Here is a 17,566-nt window from a genome sequence, read left to right on the forward strand (position 1 = left end):
CTCTCAACTTCTCCATGAGATCCTGTAGACAGCATGGGTAAAAGCAGCAGCCCAGGTTGGAGAAAATGATCATATGCCACTTTATGACAATGTTAGAATTAAGATAGTATAGATGGGTTGATAGAAAGTTCTGTGTAAAACTCTTTAGCATACAAAGGCACAAATTCAGCTCTCATCTAAAACTGTCCCAGGATGTCTGACAAAAGAATGTTTTATGTAAAGAAAAGTAAGATTCAAATATGCTAGGAAAGTGAAACCAGGAAGGAGGAAGCAGGTGGCGATCTTCACCCAACCCAGCATGTTTAATTCATACTTTCCTCCATATTTATTTTTATTATGCCTATTTAACACAGGCTTGGTTTATCCCCTTTGGATCTCCAAGTGATTCTCTTCCTGAAATGCTACAGCCAGTGTCAGACTAAAGAGAGAACAAGGAACAGGAGAGGATCTGGTCTTTCTCAGTTGTTTATAAGTAAATTTAAATCAACAGTGAGGAGAAAAAGAACTGTTAAACATGAGCAGCAGGCTAAGAAGCTGCCCCCCCCCCCAACACACCCACACACACACTTACCAATGGAGAAAGAAAGGGGAGATGAGGAGGATGATCAAATGTGAAAACAGTGTAATGTTTTTGCTTTCAGGCAGCCTTGACATAGTTTATCAGGTGTCTAAATGCAGAGGTGTATTTGTGCGCACGTTAACATCTGTCTTCAAGTCCAGCAAAGTCCTCTGTTACATTACCAGGAATAGACATGCATGCTGTTCAGGTTAGACCCTGTCAGCCTGCCAGTGGGCTCTGATCAGAGATTTACTGCAGGTCATTCTGGAGTGATTGCAGCTCATGAACAGTAGTGGTTTATTCCTTATGCACCGTGCCCTCGCTCCCCTTCCCTCTTTATAAACTCGTAACAAGACTGTTAAAGATGTGTGTTGGCACTGCAATCTGTCTCTATTAAAAAACAGGGTATACTACAACACACCTGTTTATGGATAGAGGGAGAGAAAAGTGTTCTCTGTAGATTAATAAAGTGCTTTTCTTTTAAAGCTTAAACTAATTTAGACTTTCAACCTGCAACTGCTGACAGGCAGAATGTTCCAGTGTTTTATGTTGCAGCCAACAGTCTGCCACCGAGGGGTTTGAAGTAAGAGTCAAGAGTATGATTGGTCTTCTTTATAGAAGTTTTGGTGCTAGACAAACACCATATTCTGTCTGAGGGGGATTACTTTCTGTTTATAGAGAACCACTTAAGTCACCATTAGTGTCTTGGGGATTTATTAAGAAACTGATTTAGATTCTCTCTGGGACACTCAACATCGGTTTGTGCTGTGATTTACTGCTGAAGCAGCAGAAAGACCATAGACATTTGAAACCAAAGGTTATCTTGTGTTGGGTCAAGACAAATCTAAGAGGGGTTCTTCCATGTTTTCCATAGATAAAAAACAAAACTAAAAAGTACTTCTCTAGCCTTGGATTTTTAAAGCCACCAGTCCTTCTTCAAGCAGAATTTTATGGTACAAATTGCAGTTATGCTTTTAATCTTGAAGATAACACGAATTAAGGAAGATCTATGGACAGATGGATGGATTAAGAAAAAAACTGTTGGACAGAATAGGAAACAGAAAAAATGAATACAACAAATAGGTGGAGAAATGTATGATCTAACAATGGCTTCGGAACTGATAGATGGCTAAATGATTGCCAAATGGAAGAGCTTGGATGGATAGATGTCCAAATAGTTTAAAGGAAAAAAAAGACGAGTGGTGATTTGAGCTGAAACAACCAAATAAATAGAAATGGACCCGCAGACTCATGTATGGACAGACCACTGATCTCCATTTATTCACTGGATTGCTGATAGCTGGTAGTACGGGATTGAAGTGAAGCCACCGGCCGCCATATTGGTACTCTCTAGTTAGACCAGTCGCACTGTAAACAATACGTGCACTAAAGCATTAAACAACGGTGATTTTCTCATTTACAGAGGGACTTAATACTTTTAAAATTAAGATAAATTCATTACTTTGACACACAATTGGTATTTCATAACATAAGTAGTTTACTTTAACTTATAATAAAAAAATAAGCACATCACATTGCATAGTCAGTATGAAGTCTATATAAATCATGTAATATAACATATTTTACAAATCCCTCACAACAAAATTTATGTTAATGGTGCATAATACTGATGTGCCAAAAGTATGTACATATAATATACATGTATTGATGACATTATGGTAATTACATATTACTTCCAAGACTGAATTACAAGTAAACATCTTTTAATGCTATAGTATTTTCCTATTTGGAAATTATGCATATATGATGCCATATAGTTTATGCTGTTTATGTGCATTAGCCTTTAAAGGGGAACGTCGTTTTTTTTACATTGGGTCCTCGATTTTACGTTATTACATCATGTTCTACTCACCCATATGAGTTTTGTGTCATTTGGAGCTGTTCTGAAGATATTCGGTTAGATTATATCCAAGTAACGTCTTCCTATGGGCAACGACTTGAAGGCACAAACTAAACTATTCATAATTTATTCTTCATGGTACGCCAGCATTCATAATATGTAGGCAAATCACTGTCCCCCAGACATTTGCGGTTATATTTTTCATATTTATATTTTTTAAGAACGAAGTTGCGCGTGTATGACATCATCCGCGCCCGCCGGCTACCGTTCATTCATCCTGTCCGCTGAACTGCTGCTAGTTTTACTCACATGAATATTTAAATGAGAAATACAACAAACACTACAGAAACGACTGTCATACACTTAAGAATTATTACATTGACATTTCACATTGAATTACTTTCTATTTTCTAACATTAGACACAATGTTGATGGCTAACTCAGTGATTTACTTTGAGTCAGTCTGAGATAGCGAGACTAATGTTAGGCTATATGCTATACTATGGGATAATTCGGCATATATGTATACTGCATGGATTTTCTAGGTTAGTACATCCACCGACTATAAAAGTAACAGTGAAACATCTTCCCATAGCCGGCAAACTGCTTGTTTTTGCAGTGAAATGCTACACATGTAGGCATTTTTATGGTGCGTCTCAGTGGGAGTAGGGAGTCGCAAAATGCCAGCCAGTGGTTTCACTTTTTTCGGGCTATCAGCAATCCAGTGAATAAATAGAGATGAGTGGGACAAACGGGATAAGAGTAAAGGATAGCAATGAAGTTGTGAAGTTTTTTTGTTTTTTTTTTGGATATCCACAAAATACTTAAAGTCAATTTAGAGTGGGAGGCATAATAAAATAGGCACACATTTCAACAACAAAAAAACAATCCGTGTTTATTCCACAACCTCTGAGTATAATAATAATAATAAATACAAGCACTTAGCCAGCATCCTAGTGTAATGCGTAAAGCTCCCACAGAGCTTCACCTTGGGGAAAGGGCTGCAAACATCCAGTTAGGATCCCTCCTGCTGGGTTGGTCCCCTTAATTGTGTAAACTCTGAACAGTGGAAGTGGCTGTTAGTGGGTGTGTGAGCCTTTCCGTGTTCTTTTCAGTGGAAGCTTTGGTAAGTTTGCCTTCAAACAGTCCTGTAGCTATGGGTTAAGATTAGGGTTTCACAGTCGACTGGATCTACATGTGGTTCATTGTGAGATTTATCCACACCCTTGTTGAACCAAGCTGCTAAACAGTGTTTACATGTCTACTGCTAAAATGTAGCTTAAGGCTTTAGCACAGGGCTGTAACAAAAAGCCACACTTTTTTAAAACGTTCAAGTCATAAACATCCTGTGTCTTAAATACAATCGAGGGTTAATGCAAAGTTTTTATTTGTGCGGAATGTGTGAACATGGGTGAAAGAAATGGATCTCAGGCTGGAGTGGAAAGCTTTGTCCATAAACGTTTGTCTCCCGTGTGCATTGGTTTCCCTTTGTTGTCCCAAATCAGTTGCATGTGTCACAGTTTCTGCTGACTGCTGTGGTCAGTGGGTAAAGGAGAAGCTAAGAAGGGTCGTGTGGCAGAGGGGGGGCAGCAGTGGTACGACCACATGCAAAGACACACCAAATGTTTTAGTTCTAGTTCAGTGACGGTGAGCGGTTGGTGGTCCACAGCAGCTCAATGTAGGGCCACTTGGTCTGCAGGCAGCGCTTCACAGGAGTGTCATCAGTCCGGACCATGGGGTCCTCAAAGCCAAGCACCAAAGCCGTCCCCTCCACATATTCAACCTGAAAGAACACAGCAATGTCAATGCCAGGGTATTGCACAAACATATTTCTGAATGGTGTCATGCAGATGTAGCAAAGAACTGTGACTTTTTAACACGAAAAACCTTAAGAAATGCTTTCTCCAGTGTTACAATGCTATATGGAAGTGAAAAAAAAACAAGTACAAAAGTATGGCAACATTTACCGTTGCAGGTAAGAGTGTGGTGACTGGTGTATGTTTGTGCAGAGAGGCGTGTTTTGTTTGTTCCATGCATGCAAGTAACCTGTCTTTGTTGGCAGGGGTTACATATAATACATGCTGTATTCTATACTTTAGACTTAATATACTGAAAGATCCAAGAATGAGTCCAACAACTAGGGCAGCAAATAACCGATAAATCATATTTTAGATTTGTCAATTAATCAGGATTGTTTTTTAAGGAATTTATGCCATTAAAAAAACAACACTTCAGTTACTTGCCTTCACACCTGTGAATGTCCCTTTACCACCCATACCCAATACTACCTTTATATGTGAAAGTAAAATCGTAGTATGGCATAAATAATAATTTAACGGATTCAACTAACTTAAGATTGTTTGTTTCTATATATATATATATATATATATATATATATATATATATATATATATAGATATATATATATATAGATATATATATACATATACAAACAAATAAACACACGCATATTATATAAATGTATTGGTAAAACATCGAATAAAGCTCCAATAACCGTCAGCAGTGCTTAATGTTCACAATTATTAACATGTCTGCAGTCATGCTTGTTCTTTTGTATGATGGAATATTCCTAGCATTAACAATTTAAGAAATATGATCAAGTTAGTCATTTCAAAATGTGCGCATCTTTCTTCCAGTTGGACATTTAAGTTAAATGATGCTGGTATGTAGCTTCACATTGCTTCACATTGATCATCTGAATGACAAAAGACACAGTGGAAAAAGCTGAACAGTACCTGTTCTGACTGAGTCAGCTGCATTCAGCTTTAACTCAATGTTGCTGTTGATTTAAAAAACAGTGGTAGCCTAACTCTCTAGGAATAATGGCTCTATTACTTGCTAGCTGAATGCAGGGCAGCAAGAATAGAAAAAGTTAAAAAAAGGGAGTATTTTGACAATTTGGCTATATCTTGATAAAGTATGCAGATATTTCAGTTCTAAACAGCCACTTTATTGCCTAAGATCATGCTCAACATGTGTTAAACTTGTGTAAAGGCAAGTCTAATTTGTAGAACTAACACTTCTCATTTTAAGTGAACTGGCACCACACTGCCTAGAGCTCACTAAAGAAATAGAGCTGTTCACCACATCTCTTTGCAGACATTTCCTCTGAAGGGGTCAGAGGGATGAGTGAACATAGACAGCAGGTTTCCTCAGAGCCCCGTGCAGTCGATGGCTGTCAGAGGGTCTGCTGTTTCCATCGTGAGCCATGAGAATGGATATAACATCACACCCTTATAGGCGCCTTGCTTCTACTTGTGTGTATGTGTGGGACTTTGTGGGGGCATGCATGCTATGCCATTTCTCTAACTTCAGGTAGCGGGCTGGAAAATAAGAGCCTGAAGACACATGGTGGAGTTGATAGATGGGGAAATTGATATTCCAGGTTTATGCAAAGCCACCAACTACATCTACTGACAATCATCCATCAAACTGAGGCAGCTTAATAAGTTTATGTTTCAATATTTTTTAAAGCAAAGCTGCTGTCTGTTTCCTTGGTATTGAAGCGACTCGAGGAAACCAGAGGCTTGAGCTGGGCCTTCAACTGGATGGACAGCCCATTAGGATCCAAACAGCTACTGTTTATTCTGGAGTGGCTGGCTGCCTCTGGCTCTGTGTATGCACGAGTGCAAGTGTGTAAGAATGATGACAGGAAAAGCAAAAGTAAATGGGAAAGAGACTGGGAATATTAAAAGGACCCACCACCATTACTTATGATGGAAAAACCCATATGAAAGAGTGGCTTACCCTCTCTTTGTGGTTGGACTGTTTAAGCCCATTGTAGTGGTAGACGGGAAATGAGTCTGGGATTCCTGAATCCTGCAACAAAGAGTAAAAAACATGCTTGATTGTCAAAAAGAGGCTTTAAGTAGACTGTTCTCACAGACATGGAGTAAAGACTGGCAGATGCACAACATTCACAAACCAAAAAGTCAAAACAGTCACAACTCTTGACTGCAACCAAAGTTTTATAGTGAATCCCATGTGTTAAACCTAAATGTGTGTTTATGTGCGCATTGTAAGGCTCAACATCGGCAACCGCAAGTCAGCCAACAGCAGAAAAGTGCTTGAACAGTGATGGCGAGCAAAGACGTTTCCCATGAAATTGGCTTGAAGGTGCAGAGAGGGCTAACAGGGTGTGTGCTGAGCGTCTCATGTTTGTGTTCCTATATATGAAACACTAACCCTTGCAACAATCCCACGTGTGTCTGAGTGTGTGTGGGTCCAGTTGGCTAATGGTAGTGTAATTTCTTTGTGGCTCTGAACCATTCCTCTGCTTAGTCCCTAAAGCCCTGATCACTTTAACACAGTTCCCCTCCATCTCTTCTTCTCTGTCCTCTTTACCAGTTCTGCCTCATAAAAGCATCTTACTGCTCCTCAAAAAGTAATCTCAAATGATTGCGAACACTCGCAGGTTTCACATGATATGCCACAGGAATGTTTGAGGCCCAGAAAGATTTGTTAAAACAGCACTCTGCTTATGGTTCGCAACTAAAACCTTAGAGCCATCTATGCATGTTCAGAGCCTGCAAAAGCAATAAAACTACTGGAACTTCACATTTTCTAACCGCAGATATCAAATTCAAATGCGCTTTATTGGGTTTTTTAAATGTGAAATAAAATGCATAAAATGCAGAGCATAATTCTGTTAGTGAAAAAGAAATATCTGCTTTTCATGTGGGCAGAATGTTTTTGCATTTATATAAAGCACCAACATTTATTTTGAAATTTAATTGATAAACGTGCGAAATGGAGATGGAAAACCAACATCATGTACAGTAAACTAAATTTCAGAAGTATATATGGGTTTTTGTGTAAGAATTGGTGTCCTTTCATAGGTCAACTGATTATTGGACAGCTGTGATTGTTTTATAAGGGCAGAAATGGATTGCATTTAATGAATGTATTCTTCTTGTGAATTTTTTGGACTTAAGTAGAAATTTTTGGTTTTATGTACTTTAATAAAATAGATGCAAATACTTGATAGTAAGTATTTTTCTGAACATTGTGAAACATGTTAAGGAAATCTTATGCTGCGGGAAACCATTCCCAGGCTGAAAGAGGAACACCTTTCAAAGAAATTAAAAGTGAGTTAAAGAAGAAAAGAAAAAGACAACACTAAACATACAACCAGAGCTATAATGGAATGGTTAAGATTTAAATATATCCATTAGTTAGGATGGCCTAGTTAAAGTCCAGACACAAATCCAAAAGAGGAATTAAAAAATGGATCTGTCCAATCCAACTGAGCTTCTAAAAATAAAGTGGGCATTAAATTGAAGGTTGTAATTCACAAAGGGAGCTTAAAAACACATGCAACACTGTAAATTTAATGGAAGCTACTATTTTTAAAAAGAATTAAATAATGGGGTCACGCTTTCAGACTTTTGTTTGAAAAAGTTATCCATCATCCTTTTTGTTATATAAACCACTATGTTGACCTTTTGCATACAATACCGATGCAGCACGCCAACATGTGTGATTCCAACTTAACAAATCTGAAAAATTTTAAAGGAAAAAGTACTTTGGCAACATGCTTGATACGCCGATCTCTCTCAATATGTTTTTATCATATTATGGATGGTGGGATATATGGAAGACATGCGTCATACATTGCATCTTTTGAAGTGAAAGCTGATTTCCAGACACACATTTACACATACCTGATCTGGGAAGAACTCCAAGAGAAAAGGGCCCAGAAGAATTATGCCCAAGCTTTCTGGATCAAGCTTACTCTTCACCAGGCTGACGCTGAGAAGGCACAGATGTAGAGAACAGAGAAATGAAATCAACAAAAAGGCAGCAGACAAAACAGGACCAGGAAAACGAGACAAAAACAACAAGCAGATAAAGAGTGTAGCAGGAAGAATGCAACAGTGCAGCACAAAACAACAAGCTTTGCACATGACAAGCCAGCCAAACTTACAATCATCTAATCACTCAGTGTGGACCTGAGATGCATGTTTTGGTCAGTGTGTGCCTGTTTTTTTTTTGTTTTTTTTACAAATACTGTGGTACAACTAAATATACCTCTTTCCAGACATTCCTACGTGTTGGATCAGTGTTATTATTATTCCACTGTGATAAAAAAATTGAACAGATTGTCCTTTTAAGGGAGAAAATAGGGAAGAGAGTGTTTTACTCAGACACACAGAAGAGGGATCATTCCTCAACCTACTGCTGAAGCTGCTACAGAGCAGAGTCTCTGAAACTTTTATACTAGGTTTTATAGCTGGATATCAGGGGAGTCCCGATACAACTTTCCATTTCTAGTACCATGCTAATATTGCAGCTTTAAAAATTAGCAGATGCCAATAAAGATCCAATACAATATCAGCAGGAATCATACCAGCTTTTATTACTCATTTTATATTGTAGAATGCTAGAAAAAGTTTGGCCAAATAATATTACTAAATTTGGGAACAAAAGTCAACTGAGCCATGTAAAATTAACCAATGAGTAACAAACTTTTAATAGAAGCAGAATTTCTATCAGCATGAAAATATCAGAGGTTTTAGGTGCCTGCCAATAAAATCCAATATTAGTTTTTGGCTGATATATTGACATTGGATTGGAAAATCCCTACTAGATGTATAGTATAGTTATAGTTGACACTAAGCATGTTAACAACTTAAGAATAAAAGATAAAAAAAAAAATCATGTCTAATTACTTTATCATAAGCAAGTGCTTTGTTACATGTCCGTTAGATTGATATTACACTGCTACCCACATATATAGGCACCCCTAGCAAAGATGCATCAAAGTAGCAAATAATTTAAACAGAGAAAATTTAACATGATAAACACCTTAGAGCCTTTCAATGACTCTAGCTGTGTATTCACCAGGAGTCTTTTGCTTTGATCATGAGATTTAGGCCACATTCATTCAATTTTGCTGAAATGCAATCTTGTTGTCAAGGTCTTTTACTCTACTAAATCAGTGTGACCACAATCAGAGTTTATTATGAATGCTCCAACATATCAAAGTGACCTACAGGCAGAAGATCTTAAGGGCTGGTTATACTCCCACAGCAGTGTGTCGCAGTGAGCTCGATGCAGACATTTTTGATTTATGCTCAATTTTGAAGTGTGGTCTGCACTATACGCTGTGGGTCTAGATATGGCCGAGGCGGTGAGGAAGTGGGGGCAAGTTTAGTCCGACAATGGAGGGACATGAGGGCGAACAATAGCGGGGATCATGTCATTGTCTCCTTTCTACCTCCTCTTCCTTTCATCTTTTCTCTTTTTTTTCGTTCAGTTTTTCCTCTTCTGTTCTATTTACATTGCAGTGTCCATATAAACTGTAAAACTCCCTGCATAATTATAATAAAGCAATTTATATGCATGAAACAAGTAGAGCAATATGGCAAATGCCATACTGCTACACTTGTGAAAGTAAAATCTGTTCGGCTCTTTTTGGCATCAAGACAATTATTCTTATTGCCACACTGCCAGACAGGAAACTGTTAAAAAAAAAGAAAAATAGCAGGGATCCAGGTGGAAAAAGGGTCCCAGCGTTCTTGCGCACCTCACTCTTCTAGCTGGTCCAACTTCACGAGTTGGTTTCCGCAATTTCGGTCATAAAAACCAAACAAGCTGACCTTCTGTCTGCGGTCACCTAAAATTTGGGAGAGGTGGAGTGGAGTGTCTGCGGAGGGGGCGGGGACGTCTTTTTGTTCACTGCGACACCTACGCAGATGACCTGGTTTCCAAGTATAAATCAGCCTTTAGACATCACACAGCAGAGCACTGTTCACTGAAGTAATGATGAACTTAACTGTCACTAGAAGTGTCTAATGAAGCTTCTCTGAAGGAAAACACAAAAAAAATACACAACAGTGAATGTTGGTGTCTCTGAGTTATTGAACTCTTGAGCAGTGGGAGCCGATGGGATTGTGACCACATCATTAACAAAGAAGGAAGGTAAATTAAAACAGCACAACAAAACACCCTAGTTGGATCAGAATTAGGGCGTTCAGATTGCAGTGAAAAAGCTATATGAGTCACATATAGGCAAAAAGATCAGCTTTAGGTCCTTTTAGCCATAGCTAGGTTATGTCCACAGCCTCCAAATGTGACCCATATTTAACATTTTCACAGCAGTGTAAACTGCCCAACTCCAATCTTTCACATAAAAAAAATTCCCTCTGTTTTTCTCACTGTTATGTGGTCAGGATACTGTTGGTTCAGTGGATGAGTCATACAACATTTTTATGTCTGCTGATCACTCACATGTAAAAAATATGTTCAGGCTCAAATAGGACAAAATAAACACCATCTGGTCAGCTTCATTTTTCAAAAAAACGTACCCTATTTTACGTTTTTTTTATAGGCATAGTACACGACTGGGCCCATTTATCCAGACTAAGTAAATTGTACTAATTTAAAGGTTGGGTTTTTAGTTGTCAGTATAAGATAAGTCTAAATACACCTTATACTACACAGCTTGTTAACTATTCAATAGTGTTGCACTGTGGAGAAATTTTATAACTTTTATTTTTATAACTTTTATAACTATTAAAACTTATCGACAACAACACTTTTTTAGTGTTACTTAAGTTTATTTCTAAAAAATAATCTGTCTTTATTAATATAAAACAGGACTTAATTGGATTTACCATAAGCATTTAAACAGCAGGAATCCCTGCAAAAACTCTTGTGTGGTAATGATTGTGCCTTGCGGTAGGATTTTCCTGTGTTTGTTACGTTTTCTTGTGATCTATTGGCCATCTGGGGGTCTGCAGACCTGATCTGTGGTCCACTTCTTGGCAGAGCCCTCCCAACTACAGCACTGGGGCTTACAGCGAGGAAAACATGCTTCTGTTTCAAGCGGCACTTTTAAGCATTTCTTCAATCTCTCCGTCTTTGTTCATGATCTCACTCTAAGCCAGTTTCTGACTTTTTCCCTTTTTGTTCTAAGCTTTTATAGCGGCATTCTCTCTTGCTTCACTTAATGGCCGCCTGGTGGTGAAACATGAGCACAGGGTCAGTGACCTGGCCTGGCCTTGACTCAGGAGGCAGAACTTTAGAAGCTCCACAGGTGCGACGTTCAACCACACAAGCTAAATCCCCCCCCACAAGCTTATATAAAGCCTTGAACATGCAAGGACTTACTACTCAGGCTCCGAGACAAGGTCAAGAGCTTTCATTACATCCTCCAACAGAGACTCTGGTATGAAGCCATTATCTAGAGAGAGACAGACAAAAGGAGACATAAGGCGAGCCTGGTGGAAAAAAAAAGGCAAAGCATTTAAGCAAAACACACAAACATTGGCACATCAAGTCACAAATGCTGTGGAATGAAGTCATCTGAAAACTCTTGGTCGTCTCCCTCTGATTAGGACAGCATGATTACGTTACCTGAAAGCAGCGACTTTAAATGCAAACATGTGTTTTTGCCCATTCGCTTTGGCTTCATACTTTTCTATGTCACTGAAGAATTAGCATGTGAGCCTTTGGGTTATCTTGTTTAGCATCATGCCTATTCCCCAACTGTGCTGTACAGATTAACTGACAATTACTGCACTTGGTCGCTCAGTTCATATTAGTCCAACACCAGATGTTCAGAGCGACAACTGATAGTGTGACAATCAATTAGAGGACATGCACAAACACAAGGATGTGACCAAACAACATTCAGCAAGAACCAAGACAGGGAGTTTCTGAGAACATCTCATGAGTCTCTGCGTTGCGTGTGAATGCATGTGGCAGTAATATTTTTTTCCCCCACAACAAAAGCACTATATTGACTATACATATGGCAGTTTTGCCCCTTTTACCACAGTGTTTAGCTATATGCTGGATACGTGTCCAGTCCACGCTCCTTTCATGTGTACACATATGCACTTAAACGTGTGGGACCGCCGACAGCAGACAAAGAATGCGCTTATGTGCACACATGTGTGAGAGCATACCATATGGTATGCAGAACGTGCTGGCAGATGACAGAGGCACTGGTGCACTGTGCAACAGGAAGAAACAAATGAAGAACAAGGAAGAGCATTTGACAGTTATGTCTACAGATCTATTGTGGAGTCTGACTGAGTAAACATGACTGCTCCAAGCTCAAGGGAGTCATCTCAGGGGATTGTAGGGTTATATTAGGAATAATGTCCACAAATCAGAAAATGCTCCCGGGGGCTGTTTATGACAGCCGTTTATGTTGAGATTTTACAACAACAAACAAACATATATGCAACTATTTGGGCTACTGCATGTATTTTCATGATATGAGATAACTAAATGAAAGTAAAACCAGACGTTTATGATTAACCTACAATACTATTTTTACTTTATTATCATTAAATGATTTCTTAAATGCTTTGAACATTAGCAGCTAAGCCACCGAAAAAATTTGAATTGTTTTTTCCTCAAATAAAAAAAAAAAAATGAAAGAAAAGCTAATTAATATTGCTAACCTGGGCATTATTTTACACTTAACTGTGGTTAAAGATGTAATAAAAGACAAATATGACCAGAAATGGGCGTATTTCTTTGGTATAACTTTAGTCAAAAGTCGACTAGATGTGACACAAAGAGGGAAGTTCAGTATCGATCACTCAATCAGTGTTTCCTTTAAGTTTTTTAAGGCTGTTAACAGGCATTTACATTAAACCCAAGAAGTCATTAACCATTATTTCCTATTTTGGTCCCCAACATACATGCAGGGTAAAAAGTAGAGTTTTGAAAAATGTTGCATATCTGGTGGTCCTGTAAAATCAGTGCGTGAAAAGGATAATTTGGAACAGAATTCTTTATGGGCTGTTGTATTTCAATCATCAGGAGTCTTTTAAATCTGTTCAAGCCAGTGATACGCTATGCTGTCTAAAGTCTCAGTAACAGATACCCATTCCTGACAAAGTCAACCTTGAAGCACAAACTCGTAATATTCTTGGACCACAGCACCCAGAGGGGATCCATGTTGGCTTTCTATCACCGTTCTACCCCTGCATCTAATTTACTCAGCTGAACGCTGCTGAGTAAGTTAGAGATTATGATTATGTGAAGCTTCAACTGTCAAGATATTCCCAATTAAGGAATTAGAATGCCCATGCCTGATGGTTTAATTAAATTCTAGCAAATTTGTTTCTTGTTAGATTGTTTTCATACTAAGTTGCGCTGATTATTAGAGAATAAAAATCAAAAGAAATCCAATTCTTTTTCATAGTTAAAGAGGAACCATTTAGCAGGAATCAATTAACTGCTCTTTGAAAGCAAACCAGGCTGATTCAATTCATTGCTTCTAAGGCTATGCTGCATCACTGTGCTACATAGTGCATGGCCATTATAACCAAAGCAATAGTGGAAAGAATCCCCAGGGCAGAATACACAACTAAAACAAGATGCGTCTTTAAATGAAAAACAAAAAAGACCTAAGGCTGATTAGAGCCTCTCCTCTCCCCAAAAGCTGAAATAGTTGACTATAAATAAAATATCCTCTAAATTAGAAATCCTTTCAGTCACTAACATCCAACTTTAAAATGGTGATAAAAAAATATCAGTCAGGTCTTTCCCTGCTGCCTTTTACCCCAGTCACCTGGAAGCAGCAAGAAGGGGGAAAACAAGGAGAGACACAGGACAGTTGTTTCAGCTGTTAGCGGGGCTGATCTCACTGACTTCAGCAACAATAGACATCACAGAACCATCTTGTTCCCCTTATAGAAGAAAAGAAATACTGACTGAAAGGGAAGAGACTAAAAGGGGAAGTTTAATTAATTTGGAACATGGGGAGAAAAAGTAGGAGGATAGTGTTTGATAAGCAAGTGCAGCTGTGGGGAAGTTTGTATAAATCCTGCATTTTTGCATTAGAGTTTTCATTTTGTTGCTCAATTTTACCTTAAAAAAACAAAAACTTAACCAACATCAGTGTGCAAGATTATGATCACATGTACAGAGCAAAAGATGCAAATGCTTGTTGCTTATTTACCTTCAGGATCAAATGACTGGAAAACCCTTCTTGCCTGTTCTGATGGAGATTCTGGACCAACAAGCAACATCTCCTATTTGGAAACAGATGAAAGGATGAAAGAGAGAGTAAAGGATGAAATGGGGAGAGGAGAGAAAGGAAATGTTAAAAAGAGCCCTTCAAAACAAAAACAAACTTCTGACAGAATCCACATTTTTTACTAAAGAGAGCAGACAGCTTAAATATCAGAGCCAATTTTAAGTCAGTTTGCCCGAGGTAAGAGCTTCATCAACAGTAAAGCATTATGATTAGAATAGGGAGAGACAGGGTGACACTGGTTTTACCAAGGTTTGGAAGCAAACAAACTACTACACAGGAAAAGAACACGATGTCAGCATATTTTGTCAGTCATCAATGACTGTGCTGTGAGCAGGATAATGTATGTTAAACATGTATTTGGTATGAGACTAGTGTTGGTGTGGTGAGAGACGCTAGAACAATCAGCAGAGAACACTGGGCTAATAACTGATCTCCTGATAAACTTAGACAGCTTGTTTTGAGTGCAAACAAACACAATCAGGATATCAACCTTTACACACATATATAGCATGTTCTACGATAAGCTCTATGGTGTTTGTTGACAGAAAGCTGCTTCAAGGAAATCAGTGCTGGAAGGGAATGAAAAGATTAGATATGTTTATTGATCTACACATGGTGATGGCTTTAACGACAGGCCTGCAACCCACAGTAAATGTCTGCCTTGGGAAAGCATTCATGCCAGGAGTTACACACAAACTTCAATGTCTTTTTATTGGGAATTGAAACGTTTTAAAAGCATAAAGTAATACATAATTTGGGTGGGGGAAAAAATCTTTCATTTCAGAATTGGTCAACTGAGGAAAAATTTTTATTTTTGGTACATGCAAAACTATGCAGTGGGAAAATGACAGTGAACTTCACACTGCTTAACATACATTAAGTGATGGTATTAGTATTCAGTTTGGACAAAGGAGAGGCTGTGGCAAAACTTCAGTCTGAGGCGAAGGTTCATCTTCTTCAGAACAGAACTGCACATCCAGCCAGAAGAACGGTTTGGTTCTGTGAAGTCCCAGGGTAGTCCCAAGTTAATGCCACATGGACAGATTAAAACATGGGATGCATATAGGAAGAATCACGGGGCCCATTCTTCAATGGCAGCCAGGGGCCGAACAAAAGCCATTTTAATGGCAACAAAAGGCCCTTAGGTTTAAATCTGAGGCAACCAAACTTTGGTATTGTTTTTTGGGAAATGTGTCAATCTCTATCCGGGAGTCTATCAATGCTGGCAGCCCATATAAGAGCAATTTCTATTTGGAGCTCTGCTGTCTTTAAAGCACATTCAGCCAGAGGAATGCTTTGGCTCTGAAGGAGTTTTTTCCACATGGGCCTAAAGTTAAAAGTAAAAGCTGGATGCCAAATGCAAAATGGTTAGAAATCTTATTGAAATTATTCTACATATTTGGAGTCAGGAGCCAATCAAGAGCCACCAAAGATCCTCAGGCTGCAAAATGGAAATACCTAGTTTTGACCAAAGTATTTCCATGGGTAGGGCTGAATGGTCAAAATCCAGAATCCAAAGGAGACTGTCCCAAAAGTTTTCCACTCAAGCTCATCCAGCTTGAGGATTACCATTTCAGTCTGAAAATATGCAAAGTTTGTAGAGAAGAACTGATTTCAAATAAATCACATTTGGCATAAATCTTCTGTTCTTTCCACACAACACTATGATCTATCAGATAAAGTCATAGTAACATTGAGGTTTGTAGGTGTAACTGAACAAAAATTATGAAACCTTCTAAGTCATTTTACTCTATATATTTTTCTACCAGAATGACTGTTAGATCATCACATTTTAAAAAGTAGACACTTTTAACATAAATATATATAAAAAAAAAAAAAAAAAATCAGCGCTGATGAAATAAAACTTTGAACTTATTGGAAGATTAATTACCAACTTCACTTTAAGTCTTAATGCTATTTCACATGGAAGCTTTCCATATTTTTTTGTTGGTGTTGGTTGCATGACACGGAGAAGGAAAGATTTCTTCAACCATAGCATCTCATCTCTAAAAAAGGTATTCGATAGACAGATTCGAAGATAGTATTTTTTAACTCTCTGACTGAGAATCTAGTTTGTCATAAACCAGAAAACAAAACAACCAAGAAATAAAAAAAAAAGAAATAATTTAAGCAAGAGGGACCGCAAAATAAAAATAAGAGCATGATCACAGCATGGTGAGGAACAGAGAAATAAACATTATAAAATATGCCATTTCACTTATTCACTTCTCTCACATACATCAAGGTGTGTAAAATGGTGAAAAATAAGAGTGGAGAGGCTCTCATTGTTCTTTTTCTTGTTTGGGAGGCAAGTATTTATGACAACAAAATCTCTGGACAAACATCATGTTTTGGGAGAACAAATTAACCCTGCTAGTCCACCTTTTAGCAGGCCGCTTAATTAAAGCCTGAGCTTCAGATCAACACAGCCTGCATGGTTTTCACAGTCTATTTATTACTGTATTTTGGGCTTCCTCAGTGAGAGAGGGGTGTTAAGGCGGATACATCAAGAAGAGATGGCTCCCAGCTGCTGGCTCTTCAAATTTAAAAGAAAACAGTCACACGCCAGCAAATGCACAATCACATACAGTTCTGTCACACAAACTATCACAAGGGGTCTGACATGTTAACATTAGAGGCTCCATGAAGCTGGCGGCAGATTTGTCATAACCAGAACATGTCTGGGTTTCACTCACAGAGGTGGACAATGGTTCAAAGGTGGGGAGGGGAAGAGAATGGTTCTTGTTTATTCTTCAATACTAAACAGGATTAAGTTTAATTAAAGCACATGCAAATGTAATTATAACCTTAAATATTATTTGTGTTGGAGGAACGGAAAAGGTTACATGGGTTTCATTTTAATTCCAGAACTTTTAAGCTGTTATCCTTACAGGAATTTTGTCCCAACTATTAATTAAAAAAAGATATAAAATCATTTGAGTCAATTTGTGTCAAATTAATTCTCAGATCCCTAAAAATCTGTGGTTTATGGAAAAGTGAGGAAACATGTTAAAAGTAAATCTTTTGCCATACGATTTGATAGGAATCAAAGCAAAATAAGTGTTTCAATCAAACTAAGACAAACAATGTAGCATATCTGAGGATAAACAATCACTGCACA

General features: G+C 38.2%; 1 protein-coding gene across 1 annotated transcript in view; it reads right to left on the reverse strand.

Annotated features, from left to right (window-relative positions):
• Positions 1-3,288: 3,288 nt before the first annotated feature.
• The window catches only part of fam188a (family with sequence similarity 188 member A), a 34,097-nt gene continuing 19,819 nt past the window's right edge, over positions 3,289-17,566 (reverse strand). Inside the window, exons 12-16 of the mRNA XM_015371104.1 lie at positions 14,368-14,440; positions 11,556-11,628; positions 8,105-8,192; positions 6,189-6,260; positions 3,289-4,203 (exon numbers count right to left, since the gene is read on the reverse strand). Coding sequence (XP_015226590.1) covers positions 4,054-4,203; positions 6,189-6,260; positions 8,105-8,192; positions 11,556-11,628; positions 14,368-14,440 — 456 coding nt within the window. The 3' untranslated portion in view covers positions 3,289-4,053. The remainder of the gene's footprint in view (positions 4,204-6,188; positions 6,261-8,104; positions 8,193-11,555; positions 11,629-14,367; positions 14,441-17,566) is intronic.

The sequence above is a fragment of the Cyprinodon variegatus genome, unplaced genomic scaffold (genome assembly GCF_000732505.1).
Source record: "Cyprinodon variegatus isolate N-32 unplaced genomic scaffold, C_variegatus-1.0 Scaffold2, whole genome shotgun sequence".
NCBI lineage: Eukaryota > Metazoa > Chordata > Actinopteri > Cyprinodontiformes > Cyprinodontidae > Cyprinodon > Cyprinodon variegatus.